General features: G+C 45.8%; 1 protein-coding gene across 3 annotated transcripts in view; it reads right to left on the bottom strand.

Annotated features, from left to right (window-relative positions):
* The window catches only part of MYO1D (myosin ID), a 343,759-nt gene extending 326,141 nt beyond the window's left edge, over positions 1 to 17,618 (bottom strand). For 2 of the 3 annotated variants that reach the window (XM_059147261.1, XM_059147263.1), the window contains exon 1: positions 17,481 to 17,606. In XM_059147261.1, coding sequence (XP_059003244.1) covers positions 17,481 to 17,575 — 95 coding nt within the window. In that variant the 5' untranslated portion in view covers positions 17,576 to 17,606. Of the gene's footprint in view, positions 1 to 17,480 lie in introns of all 3 variants that reach the window. The other variant, XM_059147262.1, reaches the window with a different exon arrangement.
* Between the last annotated feature and the right edge of the window lie 1,955 nt (positions 17,619 to 19,573).

The following is a 19,573-nucleotide window of genomic DNA, read 5'->3' as shown; positions in this document are numbered from 1 at the left end:
GAATCCTAGCATTTAGCACTTCAGAGGCCATGTAAACCAATGAAAACCATGAAAACCCCTTTACAACAACCTTGGTGAGTGAACTTCCCATACATCCCTTGGGAATCCATTTGATGTTTAGGTAGAAGTCACTTTTTTTTTTAAAGCAATCTCAAACTTACAAAAAAAGTTTTTTTCAAGTACCCTCTTTCTTCCTGAACTACCTGACAGTGACTCGCTGACCTTCTGGCCTACCACCCATTCACACCTATTTCCTGCAATGACATTCTCCTATACAACCGCAACACAATCATAAAAATCAGGAAATCCGAATATGACAGAGTGTGATATGTTTATTAACAATGAATTCTCAAACCCCACTCAAACTCCACCAAATATGTCCATAGTGTCCACCACAGAGGAGAATCCAGTTCAGGCTCATGGTTCACCCTTAGTTACGTCTCTTTACTCTCCTTCTTTCTAGAATACTTCCTCGGCCATCCCTGGATTTTCATCAACTTGACAGTTTGGGGGATGAGTTTCTTTGTAGACCTCCCTTCATTTTGAATTTGCCAGATGTCCGCTCTGCTTTGATTCAAGTTACATGTCTTCAGCAAGAATGTGACAGAAATGATGCTGTGTTCTTATGGCATCTACTGATGGGGGATATGTGATCTGATTTGTCCCATTACTGATGCTGTTCCTTTTGCTCCCATGATGAAGGCAGTGTCTGCCAGGCTTTGTTATAACAACATTCATTTTTTTTTTCCCCTCTGATGTTAACTAATGAGCATTTTGTAGGGAGATACTCTGCAAATATCTTATTCCTCATTGAAGTTCAAGTTATTAATTTATTAGTTTATGTAAGCATGGGCTTGTGGTTTCCTATTTCAGTCTGATGCTCAAACTGACCTAGATTTAGACAAGGGGAGCTCCTTCAAACTGGTTTCCATATCTTCTTTATATTTTCCAACAAGCTTGGAGGATTTCCTTGCTTTCTGGCACAGCAAGATACCCCATGCTCATCTTGCTTCTTTTTAATACAAGAAAGAATCCCAGTCATCTCTTTATTTTAAAAAAGGGGGGCAGGGGCACCTGGGTGGCTCAGTGGGTTAAGTCTCTGCCTTCGGCTCAGGTCATGATATCAGGGTCCTGGGATCAAGTCCCACCTTGGGCTCTCTGCTCAGCAGGGAGCCTGCTTCCCCCTCTCTCTCTGCCTACTTGTGATCTCTGTCTGTCAAATAAATAAATAAAAATTTTTTTTAAAAGGGGGGCAGGAATTATACAACTTATTTCATTAAACGTATCATATATCATGGCATACTTTCTGGCTGATACATACATAGCCATTTTCTTTCAGTGTAATCTATGATATTCCATAGTATGGAGGGACAGAAGCACCTCGGCCTGGGATACTTCCAGACTCTGGCCTCTGTACCTCTTCATCTAGCTGTTCATCTGTATTCCTTATCATACTCTTTATTCTCAACTGGCAAACATAAGTAAAGGTTTCTTTGTGTGAGCTGCTCTAGTAAATCAAACCCCGAGGAAGGGGTCGCGGGAACCTCTTATTTAGAGCCAATAGGTCAGCAGCTCAGGGGACAGCCTGGTCTTGGGATTGGTGTCTGCAGTGGAGGGGACTTGTGGGACTGAACTCTTACCCTGCAGGCTCTGACACTATCTCCATGTAGATAATACCCTTACATTTGTAAGACACACCGCTGGTGTCCACGGAGAACTGAGAGCTGCCTGGAGCTCCCGGAAAACACACCAAACTTACATGTCTTATGTGTGGTTCCTTCAAGTACCCCCATCATACAGAGCATTCTTTTCTGAGTGAACACCATTCTGTCCACACGGCTTGTAAAAGAATATATAGGAAGCACTCTTGGTCACCTATCCAGTATCCTATTCTGTCTCTAAAATTCCTTCCTTCCTGAAAGAACAAAGAATCCAATTTTGCTCGGGTAGCCACTTCCTTCCACATGGTCATGGGCCTCAGGAAAAGGCTCTTGACTATTCTAAATCAATCATGATAACCACATTCCTCTGAACCACTGTTGGGCTTAATAATTTGCATGTGAGCAAAGGCTGACCAAGGAAAGCACCGAAGTCTTCTAGAGGCTTCCTTAGAGAGAAGCACATGACAAACAGATGGTTCTCTCTCCTTCCTCCAGAAGCTACCATGTCCCAGTGGGATGCACAGAACTGCAGCAACTATCTTCCACCGGCCTGAGCACAAAACCAGCACAAAAGGGAAGGCAGGACTGAAATAACCAGACCAGCGGGGCCAGAGACTCTGTTAGCATTTCTGGTGGTGTGAGGGAGTAAGTTTCCTTTTTGTTGAAGCAGGTTAGTTCAGGTTTTGTTTTAGTTACAGGCAACAGCATTCTACCTGATTCCAGGTGGTGTGGGAGCTCTGCACCCCTCCTGGAGAGGCAGAACTGAGCCAGAGAACTTCCAAGTCTACACTTCTAGGTCAACGTTGGTGCACAGCAAAGAATAGAAAACCCTCATCTTTGGCACTCTTCCATGGTTATTTCGTATTTCTATTGTTGCCCTTCAGTGGAAATAGAGCTTTATTTATTATTTACGTTGTTAGCTTGTCCATTGTTTCAACCTGTTCAAAGCATCTCAAGCAAAAATGTTTTATGTGAGTAACCACAAAAGAAGTTAAGGAACTGCTACTTGATTCCAAAGCAAGAGAGCTAGGAAGAGAGGGAAAGCAAAATAAACAACAGACTGGGATACAGATTTCTGCTCCAGCATTAACTGTGCTGCCCGACTAGGGAAGACTCTTGGACAAATCACATACTTTCTGTGTTCCTAACTCCACGTATCTTTACATCAGTGAGATAACCTCAAGGTTTCCCTTTGGCATTAAAATTCTATGACTCAAAGACTTCATGGCTCAGAATTCTTCTCCTGCTTCAAGCATAAGATCAGAAATAAAAAGATCCCAGAAAACCACTTATAGCCTATTAGTCATTATCAAGACTACTTCAAAACCTCTGCTCTTGGGGCACCTGGGTGGCTCAGTCAGTTAAGTGTCTGCCTTCAGTTTAGGTCATGATCCCAGGGTCCTGGGATGGAGCCCCGCATCAGGTGTCCTGCTCAGCAGGGAGTCTGCTTCTCCCTCTATCTCTGCCCTTCCCCTAGCTCTCTCTCTGTTGCTAACATAAATAAATATGTTATGGGGGGAAAACAAAACAAAGCTCTACTCTCGGCTGCCTACTCCAAGAAACAGCTTTGTCAGACTACAGATCAAAATGGGACTTATTTGTGTTTACTATCTCTTAAGGGAAAGTGCAGAAAGCAATTACCAACTAGGTACTTTAGTCCCCAACTTGACAAAAACAAACATTCAGAAAAGCCAGCCACCAGACCCAGGGAATTCGAACTGCTAAACACTAGCAGCCCAGATACTTCAGGAGGCTATCACCCTGAAGTGAGTGCGAGACGTGCAAAGCCCTTCAATAATTTCCAAGTGTGCCCAAAGTCTGAGTCCTTTTTTTTTTTTTTTAATTTTTAAATATGTTATTTGATGGGGGGTTGAGGGGGAGCAGCAGGCAGAAGGAAAAGCAGACACCCCGCAGAGTAGGGAGTCCTGAGATCATGACCTGAGTTGAAGGCAGACACTTAACTGACTGAGCCCCTGAGGTGCCCCAAGTCTGAATCCATCACTTCCCAAGGCCCTTTGCAAAGTGTGCTCTCTGACAGCGTTCCATCGTCGCCTGTCCCCCCTCTGGAGACTTCAGCAGCCCTGGATGCCCTTCAGTTTTTGAAACACACCAAGTGTGTCTGTCTGTCAAAATCGCCTTCCTTCCGTCATGGCTTATTCTGCCTGATCTGCACTGCCTTATCTCGTCCCCACACCCGACACCTGGCTCTCCGCACCAGCCCCCAACAGAGCCCTCATCCTTCTGATCTTGGTTCAAGACATCTTCCTATTAAAATGCCTTGTCTGTAGCACGCGCACACACCACACATATGCCACTGCCGTTTTTCCGACGAGGGAACCCTGCTCTTGGCCTTCACAGCACTTATTACTACTATTCTTTTGTTGTTTGTCAATTTTGTATGTCTCCCCTGCTGGTTTATCAGCTCTGTGGGAGAAGAAACCATGCCTGTCTGGGTCCCCACTGCATGCCCCCAAAAGAATGACAAAGACATGGCTGCTATCATACTTTCAAAGACAATCTAATAACATGGAAAAGTGCTTAAGATACTATGTTATATGAGAAAATGGTTTACAGAATTCTATCTCACATAAGAACGAGGAGTCCATGTTTCAAAATATATAAAATTTATATATGTTCAAAATATTATAAGAAAACATATATCAAGACATTAACAAGGATGGCATGATTATACATTTTTGTATGGAGAATCTAGGGAAAGAAAAATAATATATAGTAAGCTAACAATGGGCAATCATAACCATAGGGTAAAAGAATAGAAAACGTGTTGTCAAGATGAAGAATAAAGAAGGACTAGCAAAACATTAATTCATTTAATAATCAGAACAGAACGAAGAACACTGACTGTTTGGATACATGCGTCACTATTCCTATCAGCTCCCGTATCGGTTGTGGCCCATTCAGCTCCAACAGGATGCAACTAAGGAGTGAAAAACCAGCAGCCTAGGGGAGTGGTTCCTAAGCTGGCTGGACAAGAGAATTACCTGGGCAGTAAAGAGGCTTAATACATCATTAATAATACTCTGGGAGGTGTATATTTTAAAAGCTGGGTAATTCTTATACAAGCTAAATTTGGGACCTGCCAGCCTAGAATAAATCAAGAAGTTAAAGAAGAGGTTCCTTTTCAGTTAGGGTTTCAGATAAAATAGGAACTAAGAAGCAGGGATGCAACCAGTAACATACTCTGCACCAGCCGGGGCCTAGCACAAATCAATGAGCAATCAGGAAGTTCCCATGGGGTGGAAAAATCCTGTCATCATACTTTGGTTTGTTCAACCACATATGTCATTCATATACCAATGGCAGCAGTACATCTCAGAGTAGCACTTGACCTACTCAGGACTCAGCCTTGGCCCACTTGCCTTTCTAGCCAAACATGCCAAAGGCATGAAAAAAAAAAAGAAAAAAAAAAAAAAACGCCCACCATGGAGCAGAGGAGGGCAAATAAAAAGACAAAGGCCTCTGAACTCCTGCCCTCCAACTGAGACACCCAATTCAAACCTTCAGTCTTCATCGGAACACATTAACTCCTTCTTTTTAAGCCATTCTACAAGGGCATCCTGAAGAAGATTAGATATCAAGAGGGAAGAGAGAATTCACTGAAAGAAATGGTAGAAACTGACCCATATGCACTAAAAAGTTAAATTATTTAGATCAGTTTGGTGTGGAGGCAAAACATTACATGTATCTCAATAAATCCCAAGGGCATGAAAACAACTATTCATACCTATGATCATGATGATCTGAGTCACAGAGAAAAAAAGTTAAATTGCATTCTTTATGTTCCACATAAGGAGGCAAAAATGAGATAGCACTGCCACTTGGGCACTCTTGATGTGTTAAGAACAACAACCCAGGGACGCCTGGGTGGCTCAGTTGGTTAAGCAGCTGCCTTCGGCTCAGGTCATGATCCCAGCGTCCTGGGATCGAGTCCCACATCGGGCTCCTTGCTCGGCGGGGAATACCATTCTGTCTGCCTGTGTTCACGCTCTCTCTCTCTGACAAATAAATAATAAAAAAAAATCTTTAATTAAAAAATAAATAAATAAATAAATAAATATAATAAAAAGAACAACAACCCACCTGTTGTCTCATTTGATGAAATGACCTTGTAGCAAGGATCAGTCCCATTTTAAGACTACAGAGGCCCAGAGAACAGAAGCAAACGGAGGCAGAAGTTATATAATACAGCCATGTTTAAATCTGGATAACTGAATTATTTCCTTTGCTTGTTATTTTATACCACTTGACCACGCTGCCACTTTTTAAATCATTTCAGTTGGAAATATTTCTTTCTTCCTTCCTTCCTGTCTTTTTTAAAGTCCTAGAGCCTAACACAGGGCTTGAACTCACAACTCTGAGATCAAGACCTGAGCTGAGATGAAGAGGCAAACACTGAACTGACTGAGCCACCCAGGTGCTCCTGGTTGGAAATACTACTAATTGGGTATGTGGCAAGGATAAAAGTCATATGGAAAACAATCACCTAGAAGAGTGGTTTTCAAAAACTGTTTTTTTTTCCCCCCAATGTGATAGCATATCCTCCCAAACAACAATGTCTTGGAACCCCAACATGTGAGAAGTAGAGCTGCTGTCTCGGAAGCAGAAGTGAGCAGAGAGCCTTGAAGTCCTATTCCATCCCCCCCCGGAATGGAAGACTGCTTCTCAGACACCTCTATGGCCGGGGACACCACAGAACGAAGATTAAAAACAAAACACAACAAAACAGAAAACCAGCACCTATCGAAATGGGCTTAATCACTGGATTGGCTATATAAAAGCATGTCCCGTAGAGACATTCAGCGGAGTTACAAAGCTATATGAAGGCATCATAATGCTGGTAAAAAAAAAAAAAAAAAAAAAATGGAGTCAATTTACTAAGGTAAGCAACAACAAAAGACGGCTCAAGATCGAAGTACCAATGAATTGTGTTTTCCTCTTACATGATGTTAGGCTTCCTGTGTCTGATGTCTACAAATCTTTTGGAAGAAAAGTTGTCTACCATTTTGCAGCAACTCATATATTTTAGTGGGTTTTTTTTCCCCCCAAGAGTAATGATAGTTTCATTTTCCTATCTACCCAAAGACTAAAGTCACAACAACAACAACAAATCAGATTATATAATTATATAAAAATACAGTAAATACATAGCTCAGGCAGGAATCAAACATGCAGAAATATTATGCATTCATGTATTTGTTCATTTAAAGACATTTTGTCCTTCATGCCTGGCAATAAGGCTTCAGAGACGTAGAACACTATCTCCTTGCAGGTCCTTGCCCTCAGGACTTAGAGATCAGAAGCGGGGCACAAATATGACAGGACAGGTTGAATACAGTGAGAAACTCTTTGTAGTTGTATGTACTGACTTATACTCTACAGTCCTGTTATTTTGATGGTGTTTTTTTGCTTTTTTGTTTTTTTTTTGTAAGGGTTTTTCAGTTATAAGGAACATAGGCCAGGATGGCAGAATCGGGCTAACTCTACCTCATTATCGAGGGCTAGTCTTAGAATGAATTTAAAATGACCTAGATGTCCATAAAAGCCAAAACTAAAACATTGAGCAATGTTAGGGTTATCCAAAATTAAATGTAAGCTTTTTTAAAAATAGAGTTTAACTTTTCTTTTAATTGACTATCAAATTTTTCTTGACTTTATATTGAACACAAAGCTGCGGTGTGAGATAGGGCCATTCGCCATCACCCTGACCCCGCTACAGCTGATCCTCTATTGTACAAGTGACTCAAAGCAGACTTTGTGGTCGGAGGGGGAAAAAAATGGTTTGAGTTTCTCTTGGTGTTTGCTTCATTGTTTTAGATGAAGCCATTTTTTGACTAATTCATTTGCTTCTAGCGCTGATGTGACCCTTGTGTATATAAGTGATGTTCTCCCCGCTCAACTGCCCTCCCAACCACATCTCGGTAATACGGCCGTGGGAGATTTACGGAGGAGAGGAATGGAAGCAAAGTTGTGTTTGTTCCTCGGTATATTTTTCCATCTACTCCAGAAGTTTTGTTTTTATAACTATGAATTGGCCTGTGTCTTTTCCGGAAAAAGCTATGTTCAGTAAGCAGTAAACAACCATTTTATTAAAGCAAAATAGCTTTACTAGAGTCAATCTCATTAAAGTGAAATTCACTTCTATACTGTAAATAGTATAGAAATATAGTATATACTGTAGTATAGCATTGTATAGTATAGTACAGTATAGTATAGTGTACTTCTATATGGAAATGAAGGAAGTCTTGTTCAGACGTCACAGTGACCAGTCCCACGAGAATAGTTGCGCTTGGAATATAAATTGGGATATTTCCAGGGGTGAGGCTGCCTTCGGCTCAGGTCCAATAGGAGATTGGAAGGTGAGCAGAATACCGAGGAACTAGATGACACTCTTGAATCCCTTCTCCATCAACTGAAGTCAATTATCAGAGCCCTTTACTTTAAAATGGTCTACTGTCCACAAAAGTAGACTGTTCTATTTCACCAAAACAGCCATGATTAGGTTCCCAGGCTGGAGGGGGAAAAAAATGGTTTGAGTTTCTCTTGGTGTTTGCTTCATTGTTTTAGATGAAGCCATTTTTTGACTAATTCATTTGCTTCTAGCGCTGATGTGACCCTTGTGTATATAAGTGATGTTCTCCCCGCTCAACCGCCCTCCCAACCACATCTCGGTAATACGGCCGTGGGAGATTTACGGAGGTTCCCAGGCTGGTTCACGAATGTCTCTTTAACCCACGATGGAATGACCAATAGTATTCACCACGCAGTCTGGGGGGCTAAGTCTTGGAAGTTCTGTCATTAGACACAAGATAAAGGGGAAAAAAATCCATTTCCTCTTCTAGGCCCAAAGATGAGCCACAGATAAATCTTTTCATGGAGCAAAGGTTTTCTCGGACACCCACTTCCACCATCAGAGCCTGCCTCCCAAGAACGAACTGAGCTCACACTATATCCTGCCCATCCCTTCCCCCCACGCCCACTGATCTCAGTTCTCCATCCCAGAGCTGCCCTATCCCTGAACAGTTAAGTGCTGCAAAATATTTTCTCAGAAATGAAATTCTCCGTCCCCCTACCTGATCTCGAGGCATGAGAAAGAAAGATTTGAGCAAACTGACACCAAGGTAAGCAAATTCTTATCAACTTAACTCAATCCCCAGTTGGGAGAATTTGGGGGCAGCATAAGATAAGAATGAAAAAAAAGTGCAGACCATGGGTGGGGGGATATTCTGAGTGATGGAAGCTGGCTAGTCACAGGGCCAGCTCACTCGTGCTGAGCATGGGTGGTGAGAGAGAAAAAAGGGAGGCCAGTCCAGTGGAGGGCATCAGCAGCAAGGCCCGTGCAAAGGGTTGTTTCCCAGATGCCATTCCTCTACTTCCAACAAGGGTCTGCTTGCGTTCTACCCCTTCCACAGAGCGTGTCCTCCCTACTCCCAATCCCATTTTCTTGATTTCTGAATTCTCTCCAAGCTCTAGCACCTAACATGTGAGTGCTCAATTATACTGTCACCACTATTCTCTTTTTAAATATTTTATTTATTGGGGCACCTGGGTGGCTCAGTGGATTAAAGCCTCTGCCTTCAGCTCAGGTCATGATCCCAGGGTCCTGGGATCGAGTCCCACATTGGGCCGAGCAGAGAGCCTGCTTTCCCCTCTCTGTCTGCCTCTCTGCCTACTTGCGATCTCTCTGTCAAAAAAAAAAAAAAAAAAAAAATCTTTTAATAAATTAAATAAATATTTTCTTTATTTATTTGTCAGACAGAGAGAGGGAGAGAGCACAAGCAGGGGGAGCGGCAGGCAGAGGGAGAGCGAGAACCAGGCTCCCCGCCGAAAAGGGAGCCCGGAGGTGGGGCTCGATCCCAGGACACTGGGAACATGACCGGAGCTGAAGGCAGACACTTAACCCACTGAGCCACCCAGGTGTCCCAACAGTATTCCCTTTTTAAAATATGTGGTTTGTTGATTCCTTCTCTCTAGGAAGCCCTTAAAACAACAGCTTGTCTGCACTATCCATTTTTGGCTCAATCACATTCTACTTTACATTGATGCAACTACTAAGGTATCTTTTCCTCCCAATTCAGCTACCCTCCAAAGAGTGACTTTTTAAAAAGTAACCCTCACCAAAGTTGAGAGGCAACATGGAGGGTTTGGGGGGTAGGAAAAGAATAAATGAAACAAGACGGGATAGGGAGGGAGACAAACCATAAGAGACTCTTAATCTCACAAAACAAACTGAGGGTTGCCGGGGGGAGAGGGGTCGGGAGAGGGTGGTTGGGTCATGGACATTGGGGAGGGTATGTGCTATGGTGAGTGCTGTGAAGTGTGTAAACCTGGCGATTCACAGACCTGTACCCCTGGGACAAATAAAAAAAAATTTAAAATTAAAAAAAAAAAAAGTAACCCTCACCAATGTACCCACTATAGTGATAAGCGCACAGCAAGAATTGAAGCAGCTGCGAGCTTTAAAGCCACGAGGTTATACTAAAAGTATATAAGGTCTATAATGCTAAGCAAAGTAAGTCTGTCAGAGAAAGGCAAATACCTATGATCACACTCATATGCGGAATTGAAGAAAGAAACAAAACAAAGGGGAAAAAAACAAAGAGAAAAATTAAAAAAAAAAAAAAAAGACTCTTAATTACAGAGAACTGATGGTTACCAGAGGGGAGGAGAGTGGGGAGGCAAGGGAAACAGGTGATGGGGATGACGGAGGGCCCCTGCCACGAGCGCCGGGGCTTGTACGGAAGTGCTGAATCCCCGCACTGTACACCTGCAACTAATCATCACACAGCTGAAATTAAAATAAAAACTTAAAATATATACATACACACACAGAGAATCTATAATTAATTAAGGAAATGAGTTACAGATTTTTTTTTTTAAAGACTCTACTTAAAGTTCATCCCCCAGCTATGGTACCTACGGATGTCGGGCACCAATGTCCCCAACTTTTGTGAAAGCGCAGAACAGTAGACACGAAGAATAACATATTCTGGAATACTTAGAACTGATTTCCCTTTTCCAAAAAGTTTATGGCTTTCAGAAACCCAACAGTGTACACCTGGAGGGAGCAGGATCTTGGGTACATTTAGAGTGACGGTGACGGAGGGAACCGGGGATAGCAAGAACACTTGGTCCACCAGCCCGGATTGAGAGGTGACTGAGGGGAGAGAGACAGGGGACCCCCTACTGAGGATCTACTTCCCAAAGACTGGAGTTGGCTACCATCTTCGTGCTTTACAGGGGCTATAATCCAAGCTTCCCAATAACATCATCTGTGCAGATGAAGAAACGGAGACTCAGGGAGGCTAAGTAACTTGTCCAAGACCATGTGGGTGGTAGTAAGTAGACAGAGACAGGATCAAGTTCCAGATCTGTTTATCTCCAGTGCTCTTGCCTCTCCACGAGGTAACCCCAAGCTCATCTGGAATATTTTGCCCCGCAAATATAACCAAAACAAATGGATCTGTCTTAGTGAGGAAGAAAGAGGTGAAAATAGCAAGCTGTGGAAATACAGCTTGCTATTTTCACCTCATTATGAGGTCAGGGCAGGGAGATGAGGTCATGGGGGAAGGATTCAGGAAGACAGTTAACTGCAGTAGAGAAGGAATTGTGTGCCAAGCACTGACCAGGCACTTTTTACACATCATGTGATTTCATCCTAATAACCCTAATAAGCAGTCATTTTACATGTAAGGAAACTGAAATTTAGGGATGTTAACCCCAAGTCATAATGCTAAAAAAAGTGAAAGGGAAGCTGGGATTTGAACTTGGTCAGTTGGGTCTCAAAGCCCATGTGCTCTTTCCACTGCGCCTAGTGCCCCGAACAAGCAATGCTCTCCCAGTTCTTCTTCCCAAACTAAAGTTTGGGTAACACTGTTCTATTAAGAGATTTAACCAGAAATTACATAGCAGCTGAACTGAAAAGAGCCTGCTTCCCATCGTCTTGACCAAGGAATTTAATAGACAAAAAGACAAGAGGCTTAGAATATACATTTTTAAATCCTGTGACCTTCTGAACCTATGTATGAACACAGCTGACATTCTTAAACGCCATGTCACTGAGGCTCATCAACAGGTTATCTACCCAATGGGGCTGGAGCCATGGTTGACAGCAAATTTCCCCACCAGATGGACCCAGCCAGTGGCTGGGCAATGGCTCAACCCAGTCTCAACGGCCACCCAGCAATGGATGACAGAGAATCATCATAAAACGGGACCAGTCTTTGGGATAGGATTCTTTTCACTGAGCTGACTCAGACGCAGGTGGGAAGGTCAACCAACAGATCTCCACAGTAGGATAATTCCCAGTGCCAACAACTCACAGGTGGACCGCTAAACGGATTTCTATCTACACCAAGTTCGCCATCTTCTATCCCCACATTAAGCAGAAAAATCAAATCTTATCTCTTTCTGTAGAAGGACAGCCCTTCAAAAACTGCAATGAATCGCACCAGTAGCAGCTTTCTGAGGGCCCGATTCCACCCACATCTGGCTCTACTTGGGAGCTAAATTCAGCAGAAGTCTCCAGGGTCAACAAATGACCCTGAATAAAAATAGTCTTGGAAATCTGTCACAGAGAAGGAAAGGAAGCAAGACGGTGGGGTGATTCACTCCAAATGGCAGCTCCAAAACCCAAATTCTCATTTCTGTCCCAATACGAAGCCAATGTGCAAAACAGGCACGGAGCAAGCTGTCCTTTTCCGAATGCCTCTAAAAGTGGCTGCCAAAGAATTTCACATGGAAGCCAGAAAGATTTAGTGGGCCATTCACCTCTCCTACAAATCTAACTGCAGCTCCTTCTAACTAGAACTCTAAACCAACTGCAGAGTTACCCTTGCTCTAAGACCACCCAGAGTACCAAAGGTTTTGCCTCTGGCAGGAAAGAGGGACCCTTTGTCTTACCGAATTTTCCAAATGACCGAGCCGTCACAGAGAAAGAGTACAGAGGTGGTGTGGTGCGGGCGAGTGTGTGCGTGTACTGTACGCACATGCGTACATAATTCCATAACTCATCCCCCCCAACAAGTAAGCTGTATTAAAATAACTATAGGGCACCTGGGTGGCTCAGTTAAGCAGCTGCCCTCAGCTCAGGTTGGGATTCCAGGATCCCAGAGTCCTGGGATTGAGCCCCACTTTGGGCTCCCTGCTCAACGGGGAGCCTGCTTCTCCCTCTCCCTGCTGCTCCCCTTGCTTGTGTTCTCTTGCTCTCTCCCTGTCAAATGAATAAATAAAATTTTTAAAAATAACTACAATATTAAGTTAAGACTTCCACTGGTTGAAGAACAATTAGCCAGTATTTGACTGCTTATTGAACATGTTTAAAACTGTATTGAACACAGAGGTGCCCAGCATGACAGGAAACACAAGGGGACCTGAGATGGGTCTGCTTCACTGCCACCCACTTACACTGTCCCCTCCCAAAGCCCTGTCTCTAATTTGGCATTCACAATTTATACTCTTTTTCTTAAACCTGCCCCCTCCAAACAGTAATGAGTTTTCAGGCTCGCAGAACCTTGGCTGGACCCACTTCAGGATGACTCTGTCTTTAAGGAGCTCACTGCTGGGGGGAAGGCAGGCATGCAGGTAACATTGACATAACCTGATACATTCTCTCCAACAGTTGGGACCACGTGTCCAGGTGTCCTGGGTAGAGTAGAATGAACCCTGACTTGGAGGACTGGGAAAGGCTTCGAAGAACTCGTCTCAAAAGATGAGTAAGATTGACGGGCAAAGTACGTGAGCAGGGAGGGAGGAACATATTCGTGGGAGCAAGAACAACTGAGGCCCACTGGCCTCAGCTGGGGATAATTTGCCCCCCTCCACAGGGGACACCTGGCAATATCTGGAAACATTTTCAGCTGTCATAAATGGAAGGAAAGTGGTACTACTGGCATCAGGTGGGTAGAGACCAGGGATGCTGGGAAACATCCTACGCACAGGACAGCCCCCCCCCCCCCAATAAAGAACTATCCAAGGCCAAGTGTAAAAAGCGCTGCAGTTGAGAAGCCCTGGTCTAAGCAAAGGTATAAAAGACACACTGTGTTCGGTAAAAAGGAGGAAGTTGCCTGTAGTTTTGGCAAACGGTGTTTCAAATGACTGCTTTTTATGGAAGAGAAAAACAAGTAAGGAAAGAGGGAAGGAAAAGTTAGATTTTCAAGGAGCCAAGATACGAGGCTGAGCAGATGCCTTATTTTCAGAAGGGGAGCCATCACCAACACAGTTAGGAAACTGGACCCTGGAAGCCTATGGTGTATTTCATCACCCTGGGAAGTGAAAAGCACATCTGTCTGCGATGCGGTCCTTGGTCCAGCCCCGCCCTGAGCAGCAGCCTGCTTTCTCCTTTTTGCACACAGGACTAAGCAGGGACTGAGAGGGCACTGGGAGGACCAGTTGTTCCATGTAGCTCGCTCTCCTGAGAGAGGGTGCAAAGCTGCTGCTAAAGCCGGAAGAACTCAAGTACAAGAATGGCCCAGCAAAGGGTTCCAGGTCCCAAAAGGAAGTGGCTGCAAAGAAAGCAGAATATGGTGAGGATACTGTGGCTGGTGGTGCAAGTGGTCATCAGGGTTCTTGGCAGGAACCAGGCCTGACCATGAAGGCAGGAGGTGTCCTGTGTAGGAATCTTACTCCTGGGCACAGACCCTTGAAAAATGCAGCGAGGAGCTCACCACCACCACCAAAACCACCACCAAAACCTCCACCTCCACCAAAAAGGAAAAAGAAAGAAATAGAACACCTCTCCCCTGGGCAAAGGACTTCTAGGAGAGAAAGCAAGCAGCCTTCAAAATACCAGCATTTTTTCCTGTCAGGGTAAGAAACAGAAGTTGAAACTCCTTCACAGATATACTAACTCACACTAATCCATATCACTCTTTAAATCTGGCCTCATCCAGACTCACAAGCACAAGCACACACACACCCCTACAACAATTTTTGAAAATAATAACAGTATGAGAAAAGTTACATCAATTGTGGATGTCTAAAAATCAATTGTTAGCTCCAAGAGGGGAAAAGGAGGTCAGCATAGTAGCAAAGTAAAAAGATAATTCTAAATGAATGTCATAAAAGCTTAGAAGAAGTAACTTTTTTCCTTTCTTCTTGCTCTACAGAAAGTGTTGTCACAAGGAATGTGTTATGTGCCCAGTGTTATGCTGGTGGCTGCTATCAGGAGAATTACAATTGGGTCTGGATGACACAGACCCCTGAAACCAGTGTCCCCTTCAGTACCTTATGTCACCGACCAGAAATGAAGAGCGCTGAGCAGAAGAGCCGGTGGGGGGTTGGGGATGCAGTATGGGTTGAGGTGCAGAAGGCAGGACCTTCCTGACGGAAGTGAGAGAAGGAGCCACAGTCTGGGGAAGCCACGAATGATCGGGCTCATGCATACACATCCACTGAAAGATGAAACATGCAGATTTTGCCCATATACAACCATAAATTACCAGCATGAAAACACTTCAACATCAAGAGCACTGGGACCTGCACTGTTTTTTGTCACCTTTTGCAAAGTGAAACAAATGTTTCAAGGGTCACAACAGCATGAGCCCGGAAGCTCATACAGCTAAACACTAGAACAGTCTGGAGGGATAACAGGGGGAAAGGAAATCCAAACTATCAGAGAGAGAGAGGATTGCCTTCCCCCTGGGTAATCAGGATTTACAATGGAAGAGGAGGGCAAGGGTACGGCTACCGGGAACCAACTACTCCCAGCTTGTAAGTAAACCCTGAACAGTGACCAAAGCTGTGCACTGAGAACTGCAGTTCTCACGGATGAGACATGTATAGATACCTGCACATGTCTGCACGGTCAGGATCTTGACTGACTTGGTGACTGGGTGTAAAGGCAGCCCTAGAAACCTGGGCATTAACTAATGATTGGCTTAATTGGCTAAGAGTTGGTGATTCCACCCACAAGTCCCCAACACCAACTCCTTTCTCTCCAGACAACTTAGCATGTTCACTACCACCCAAACAGAATCAGCTTTCATGCCTCCACTCCTCTGTTCATGCCACTGCATCCACCTGGAATGTTCTCCACCTAGACAAACCCTACTCATCCTTTGCAACTCATCTGAACCTCTCTCCTTCTCTGTGCTGTGTTTTTGAACCAGCCTAAAGTACCTATCTCTCCCTCTCCTGAGCTCCAGAACAATTAGTGTGTACAATTTGTTGGCAAAGAATCACCTAAGCTCTACCAAGCTTAACTCTTCTATTGTTGTCTTGATTTATTATTTAAATCAAGAGGAATTTCCACCTTTCTCCTGTCTTTATTGGTATTGTCACCTCTTTGAGAGCTAAGGATACATCTTACAGTTCTTGGGATCCTCCCACCTTACCTCCTGAAGTACCTTGCACAATGTAGAACTAAATTGCAAGGCTAAGTTAGGCTCACTTTAATAATGTTTAAGATTCAGATGTCACACCTAGAGAATTTGGAAGCAGTAATACATAAGATCAGAAAAAGTAAGTGCTGAAAAATCTTAATGATCCTCACTATTTTACAAATTAAGAAACCCAGACACAGAGACTGGTTCAAGGTCAGCTTGTAATAGGAAGGTGTAGAACTCAGACCTGTGCTCCATACTCTGGGACATAGCAAAGCCTGGAGAAGAGCAGAAGAATATCCTACAGGGTCTGCAATCCCCAAAATTAAAAGCTTTCTTTAATTTCTTAAGTTAAAATGAACAGGGGAAATTATTACTGAGAAGTGGGGTTAGTTAAGCATTCAAACCTAAATTGTGATCTTCACTTTATAAACTTATGGAGGGAGATTTAGCTATAAACCTTACAAGAAATAGGGCTAGAACTTCCAGAAACCACCGCCCACCCCTGTCCTCCAAAGTCAGTTATGTTGAAACTCCATTTACTGTAATGTTTAACAACAACAACAACAAAAGTCAAAACTACTTTAAAGTTCTGTTTACATATTACTCTATCAGGAGAGAAATAATCACATGTAGTAGAGTTTCTAAAATAAATTCGCCTTGGAAGCCCATTTCAGGGCGTTGAGTTGTGACTACATTTTCAAGGATGTCAGGAACACAAGGGCTCCATCCATAACTCCTTGAAAAAAACTGAAAGCATGAATGCCTTGTCAAATTCAGACAGTTTATCTTGGCACTGGCAAGCAGAGCAGTCTCTTCGATGTCTGGAAACGTGTCTAATTACGTTTAGAGAGTAACTAAAAAATAGCCAGTGTCCCGGAACAGACAGCTCAGGGACCACTACTGCATAGCATCCTGAGTGACATGATGGAACTACGCCAGGAAAAAAAAAAAAAAAAAGGAGAAAAAGAACACCAAGTGTGAAACCGGGATGAGACCCGAATCTCTCTACAAAACAACCCTCCCGTCTTCCCAGGGCCTTCGTGGCCGCCACAACTCTCCCTAAAGTTTGCGTTTTCCTTTACTTTTGTTTCCATGAGGTCACCCGGCCCGCCCACATCACTTACCTGGGGCAGCGAGCTAGCCGGCCCTGCCCCAAGCGCTGCCTCCGGCCCGCACACCCCCTCGCACCCCTACCCCCTACCCCCCGCGTCCGGACTGCACCCAGGCCACCCGTCTCCCGAGGGCGCAGCCCTGGGGCTCGGCACGCCCCTCACCCCCCTAGACAGCCGCACCCCCGGGCGTCCTCCTTGGGTAAGGCGCAACCACGGAGCTCGGCGGGCCACCGGACACCCCCGTCCGGACGCACCCCATCCCTCCAGTTTGGCCCCTGACACCTCCAATCCCGCCGCACCGCAAGGGCGCCCCTTCTCGACAAAGCGCAGGCTCCCGCCGCGAAGCACGGCCGCTCCGCCCTCACCTGAGCCGGAGGTTGGCCATGAACTCGGGCATGGAGACGGTGTCCATCAGAACGAAGTCCGCCTTGCCGAACTCCAGGCTCTCCTGCTCCGCCATGGCGCCAGCGTACGGGCTCAGGTGGGCGCAGACGGGCTCAGGTGGGCGCAATCGGGCAGCAGGGGCCGGCGGGGGGCGCGCGGCGAGCTCGGGCGGGGCCGGGGCGGGGCCGCGGCGCGGGGCGCGGGGCCGCGGGGGAGGCGGTGCCCGGCGCGGGTCGGCGGGTCTGGGCCGGACGGAGGCCGCCCCGCTGCTCCTCGGCGCGCTCTCGGCGGGCGCGGCGCACCCAGCAGTTTCCGCTTCTCCCGCCGCAGCTGCCGGGAGCAGTGGGGGTCGGGACTCTGAGACGGAGACGGCGGCGGCTGGTCCCGCCTCTGGCCTTGCTCTGGCCCCGGCCCCGCCCCGGCCCCTCCCCGCCCCGGCTCCGCCCCGCCCCTCCCCGCCCCGGCTCCGCCCCGCCCCTCCCCGCCCCGGCTCCGCCCCGCCCCTCCCCGCCCCGCCTACTGAGCGGCCGCCGCGGCGCAGGCAGCCGCCTCCTCACCTGGGCGGCGCGCACGCGCGGGGCGGGCGGCGGTGGCGCGCGCCGGCCCCAGCCAGGTCGGCGGGGCGCAGCGCCCCCTGGGGACGGGCGCTGGGATCTCAGGGAGGCGGTGCCGAGGAGCGCGGACGTAGGAGAGTGGGTGGAATCAGGTTTCCTGAATTGCGTGCTCCGCGGTGTTTGATGGCTGCAAGCTGAGTTACCGAAGTAGCTCGCGGAGCTTTTTGCGGGGACAATTCCTTAGGATTCTACCACCTTGCCGCGAGGCCCACTCCTTCTCCTCTGCTCACGTCCTTTCCATCCTCGAAATGACGGTTCATTCACAGAATGAGAGTAATAATAGCCAACACTTGGGGGACACTTAAAATGCCCAGAGCTTTTCTAAGTGCCTTAGGGAATTCCAGTAACTCGCCACACCGCTAGGAAGTGGGGAAGCTGCAGTTTCATCTAGGTCACTCGACTTAGAAGCCGCATGGCAGAATGCTTTCCTTCCTCAGTGTTCCCTGGTCCACCTTTCTGTTGCTCATCTGAGCACGTTGCCTTATGTTACTAAGAAGTTTTTAATATATGTCTGTTCCACCTCCCTAGGATTATTGTAGGCTTCTTGAGCATGGGGCCATGGCCTAATTTGCTTCATATCCCCGCTGGCACTCACCAAGCAACTATCATGCTGCCTTGCACATGTAGATACGAAATCTGCTCTGGTTCAGCGGAGAGAGATGAGTTCTAAGTGGTCTCCAACTTACGACTTCGACTACATTTTTCCCGATGAAAATATATTATAAATTACTTTCTAAGGCAGCTGCACCTCTTCAGCTGTGTGTTTCCATTAAGACCATCTTCTAGGAAATCTAGAGGCTCCCAAGGACCTGGCTGGGCTCCAGCTCTATGGCTGAATTTGAGATGAGTAAACCCAGCGGAAGGACCCTGCTCAAGGCTTGCTTCAGCTGCCAACAACCCACACTAGCCAAGAGAGAGGGGAGGGCAGCTTGATCACCTCTGGAGGGAACATCTCTGCCATAAGAAAGCCATCTCCAGGGGCACCTGGGTGGCTCAGTGGGTTGAGCCTCTGCCTTCCGTTCGGGTCAGGATCTCAGGGTTCTGGGATAGAGCCCCGCATAGGGCTCTCTGCTCCGCGGGGAGCCTGCTTTCCCCTCTCTCTCTGCCTGCCTCTCTGCCTACTTGTGATCTCTCTCGCTCTCTGTCAAATAAATAAACTAATTAATTAAAAAAAAAAAAGAAAGAAAGAAAGCCATCCTCAACCCTGGCACAGGAAGAGCTGGCTTGCAGTCTACCATTAGCAGCCTTCTTCTTCAGAAGACACCTCTCTGGATCTCAGTGTCCTCATTTTGGAGTAAGACCCCTAGGATAGCACTTTCCAAGGTAGGACTGTCTTTTGCTTAGGTCATTATGGGGGCTGGTCAGTAATTGCATAATATGGTACATTCCTAAAATGTTTGTTTTGGTGTGTTGTAAATTAAGTAGAAATGAATTTCAAAAATAAAAGGAAGAAATCGTAA

This window comes from Mustela lutreola, chromosome 15, assembly GCF_030435805.1.
Source record: "Mustela lutreola isolate mMusLut2 chromosome 15, mMusLut2.pri, whole genome shotgun sequence".
NCBI classification, from domain to species: domain Eukaryota; kingdom Metazoa; phylum Chordata; class Mammalia; order Carnivora; family Mustelidae; genus Mustela; species Mustela lutreola.
This window is presented reverse-complemented; position numbering and strand designations above follow the sequence as displayed.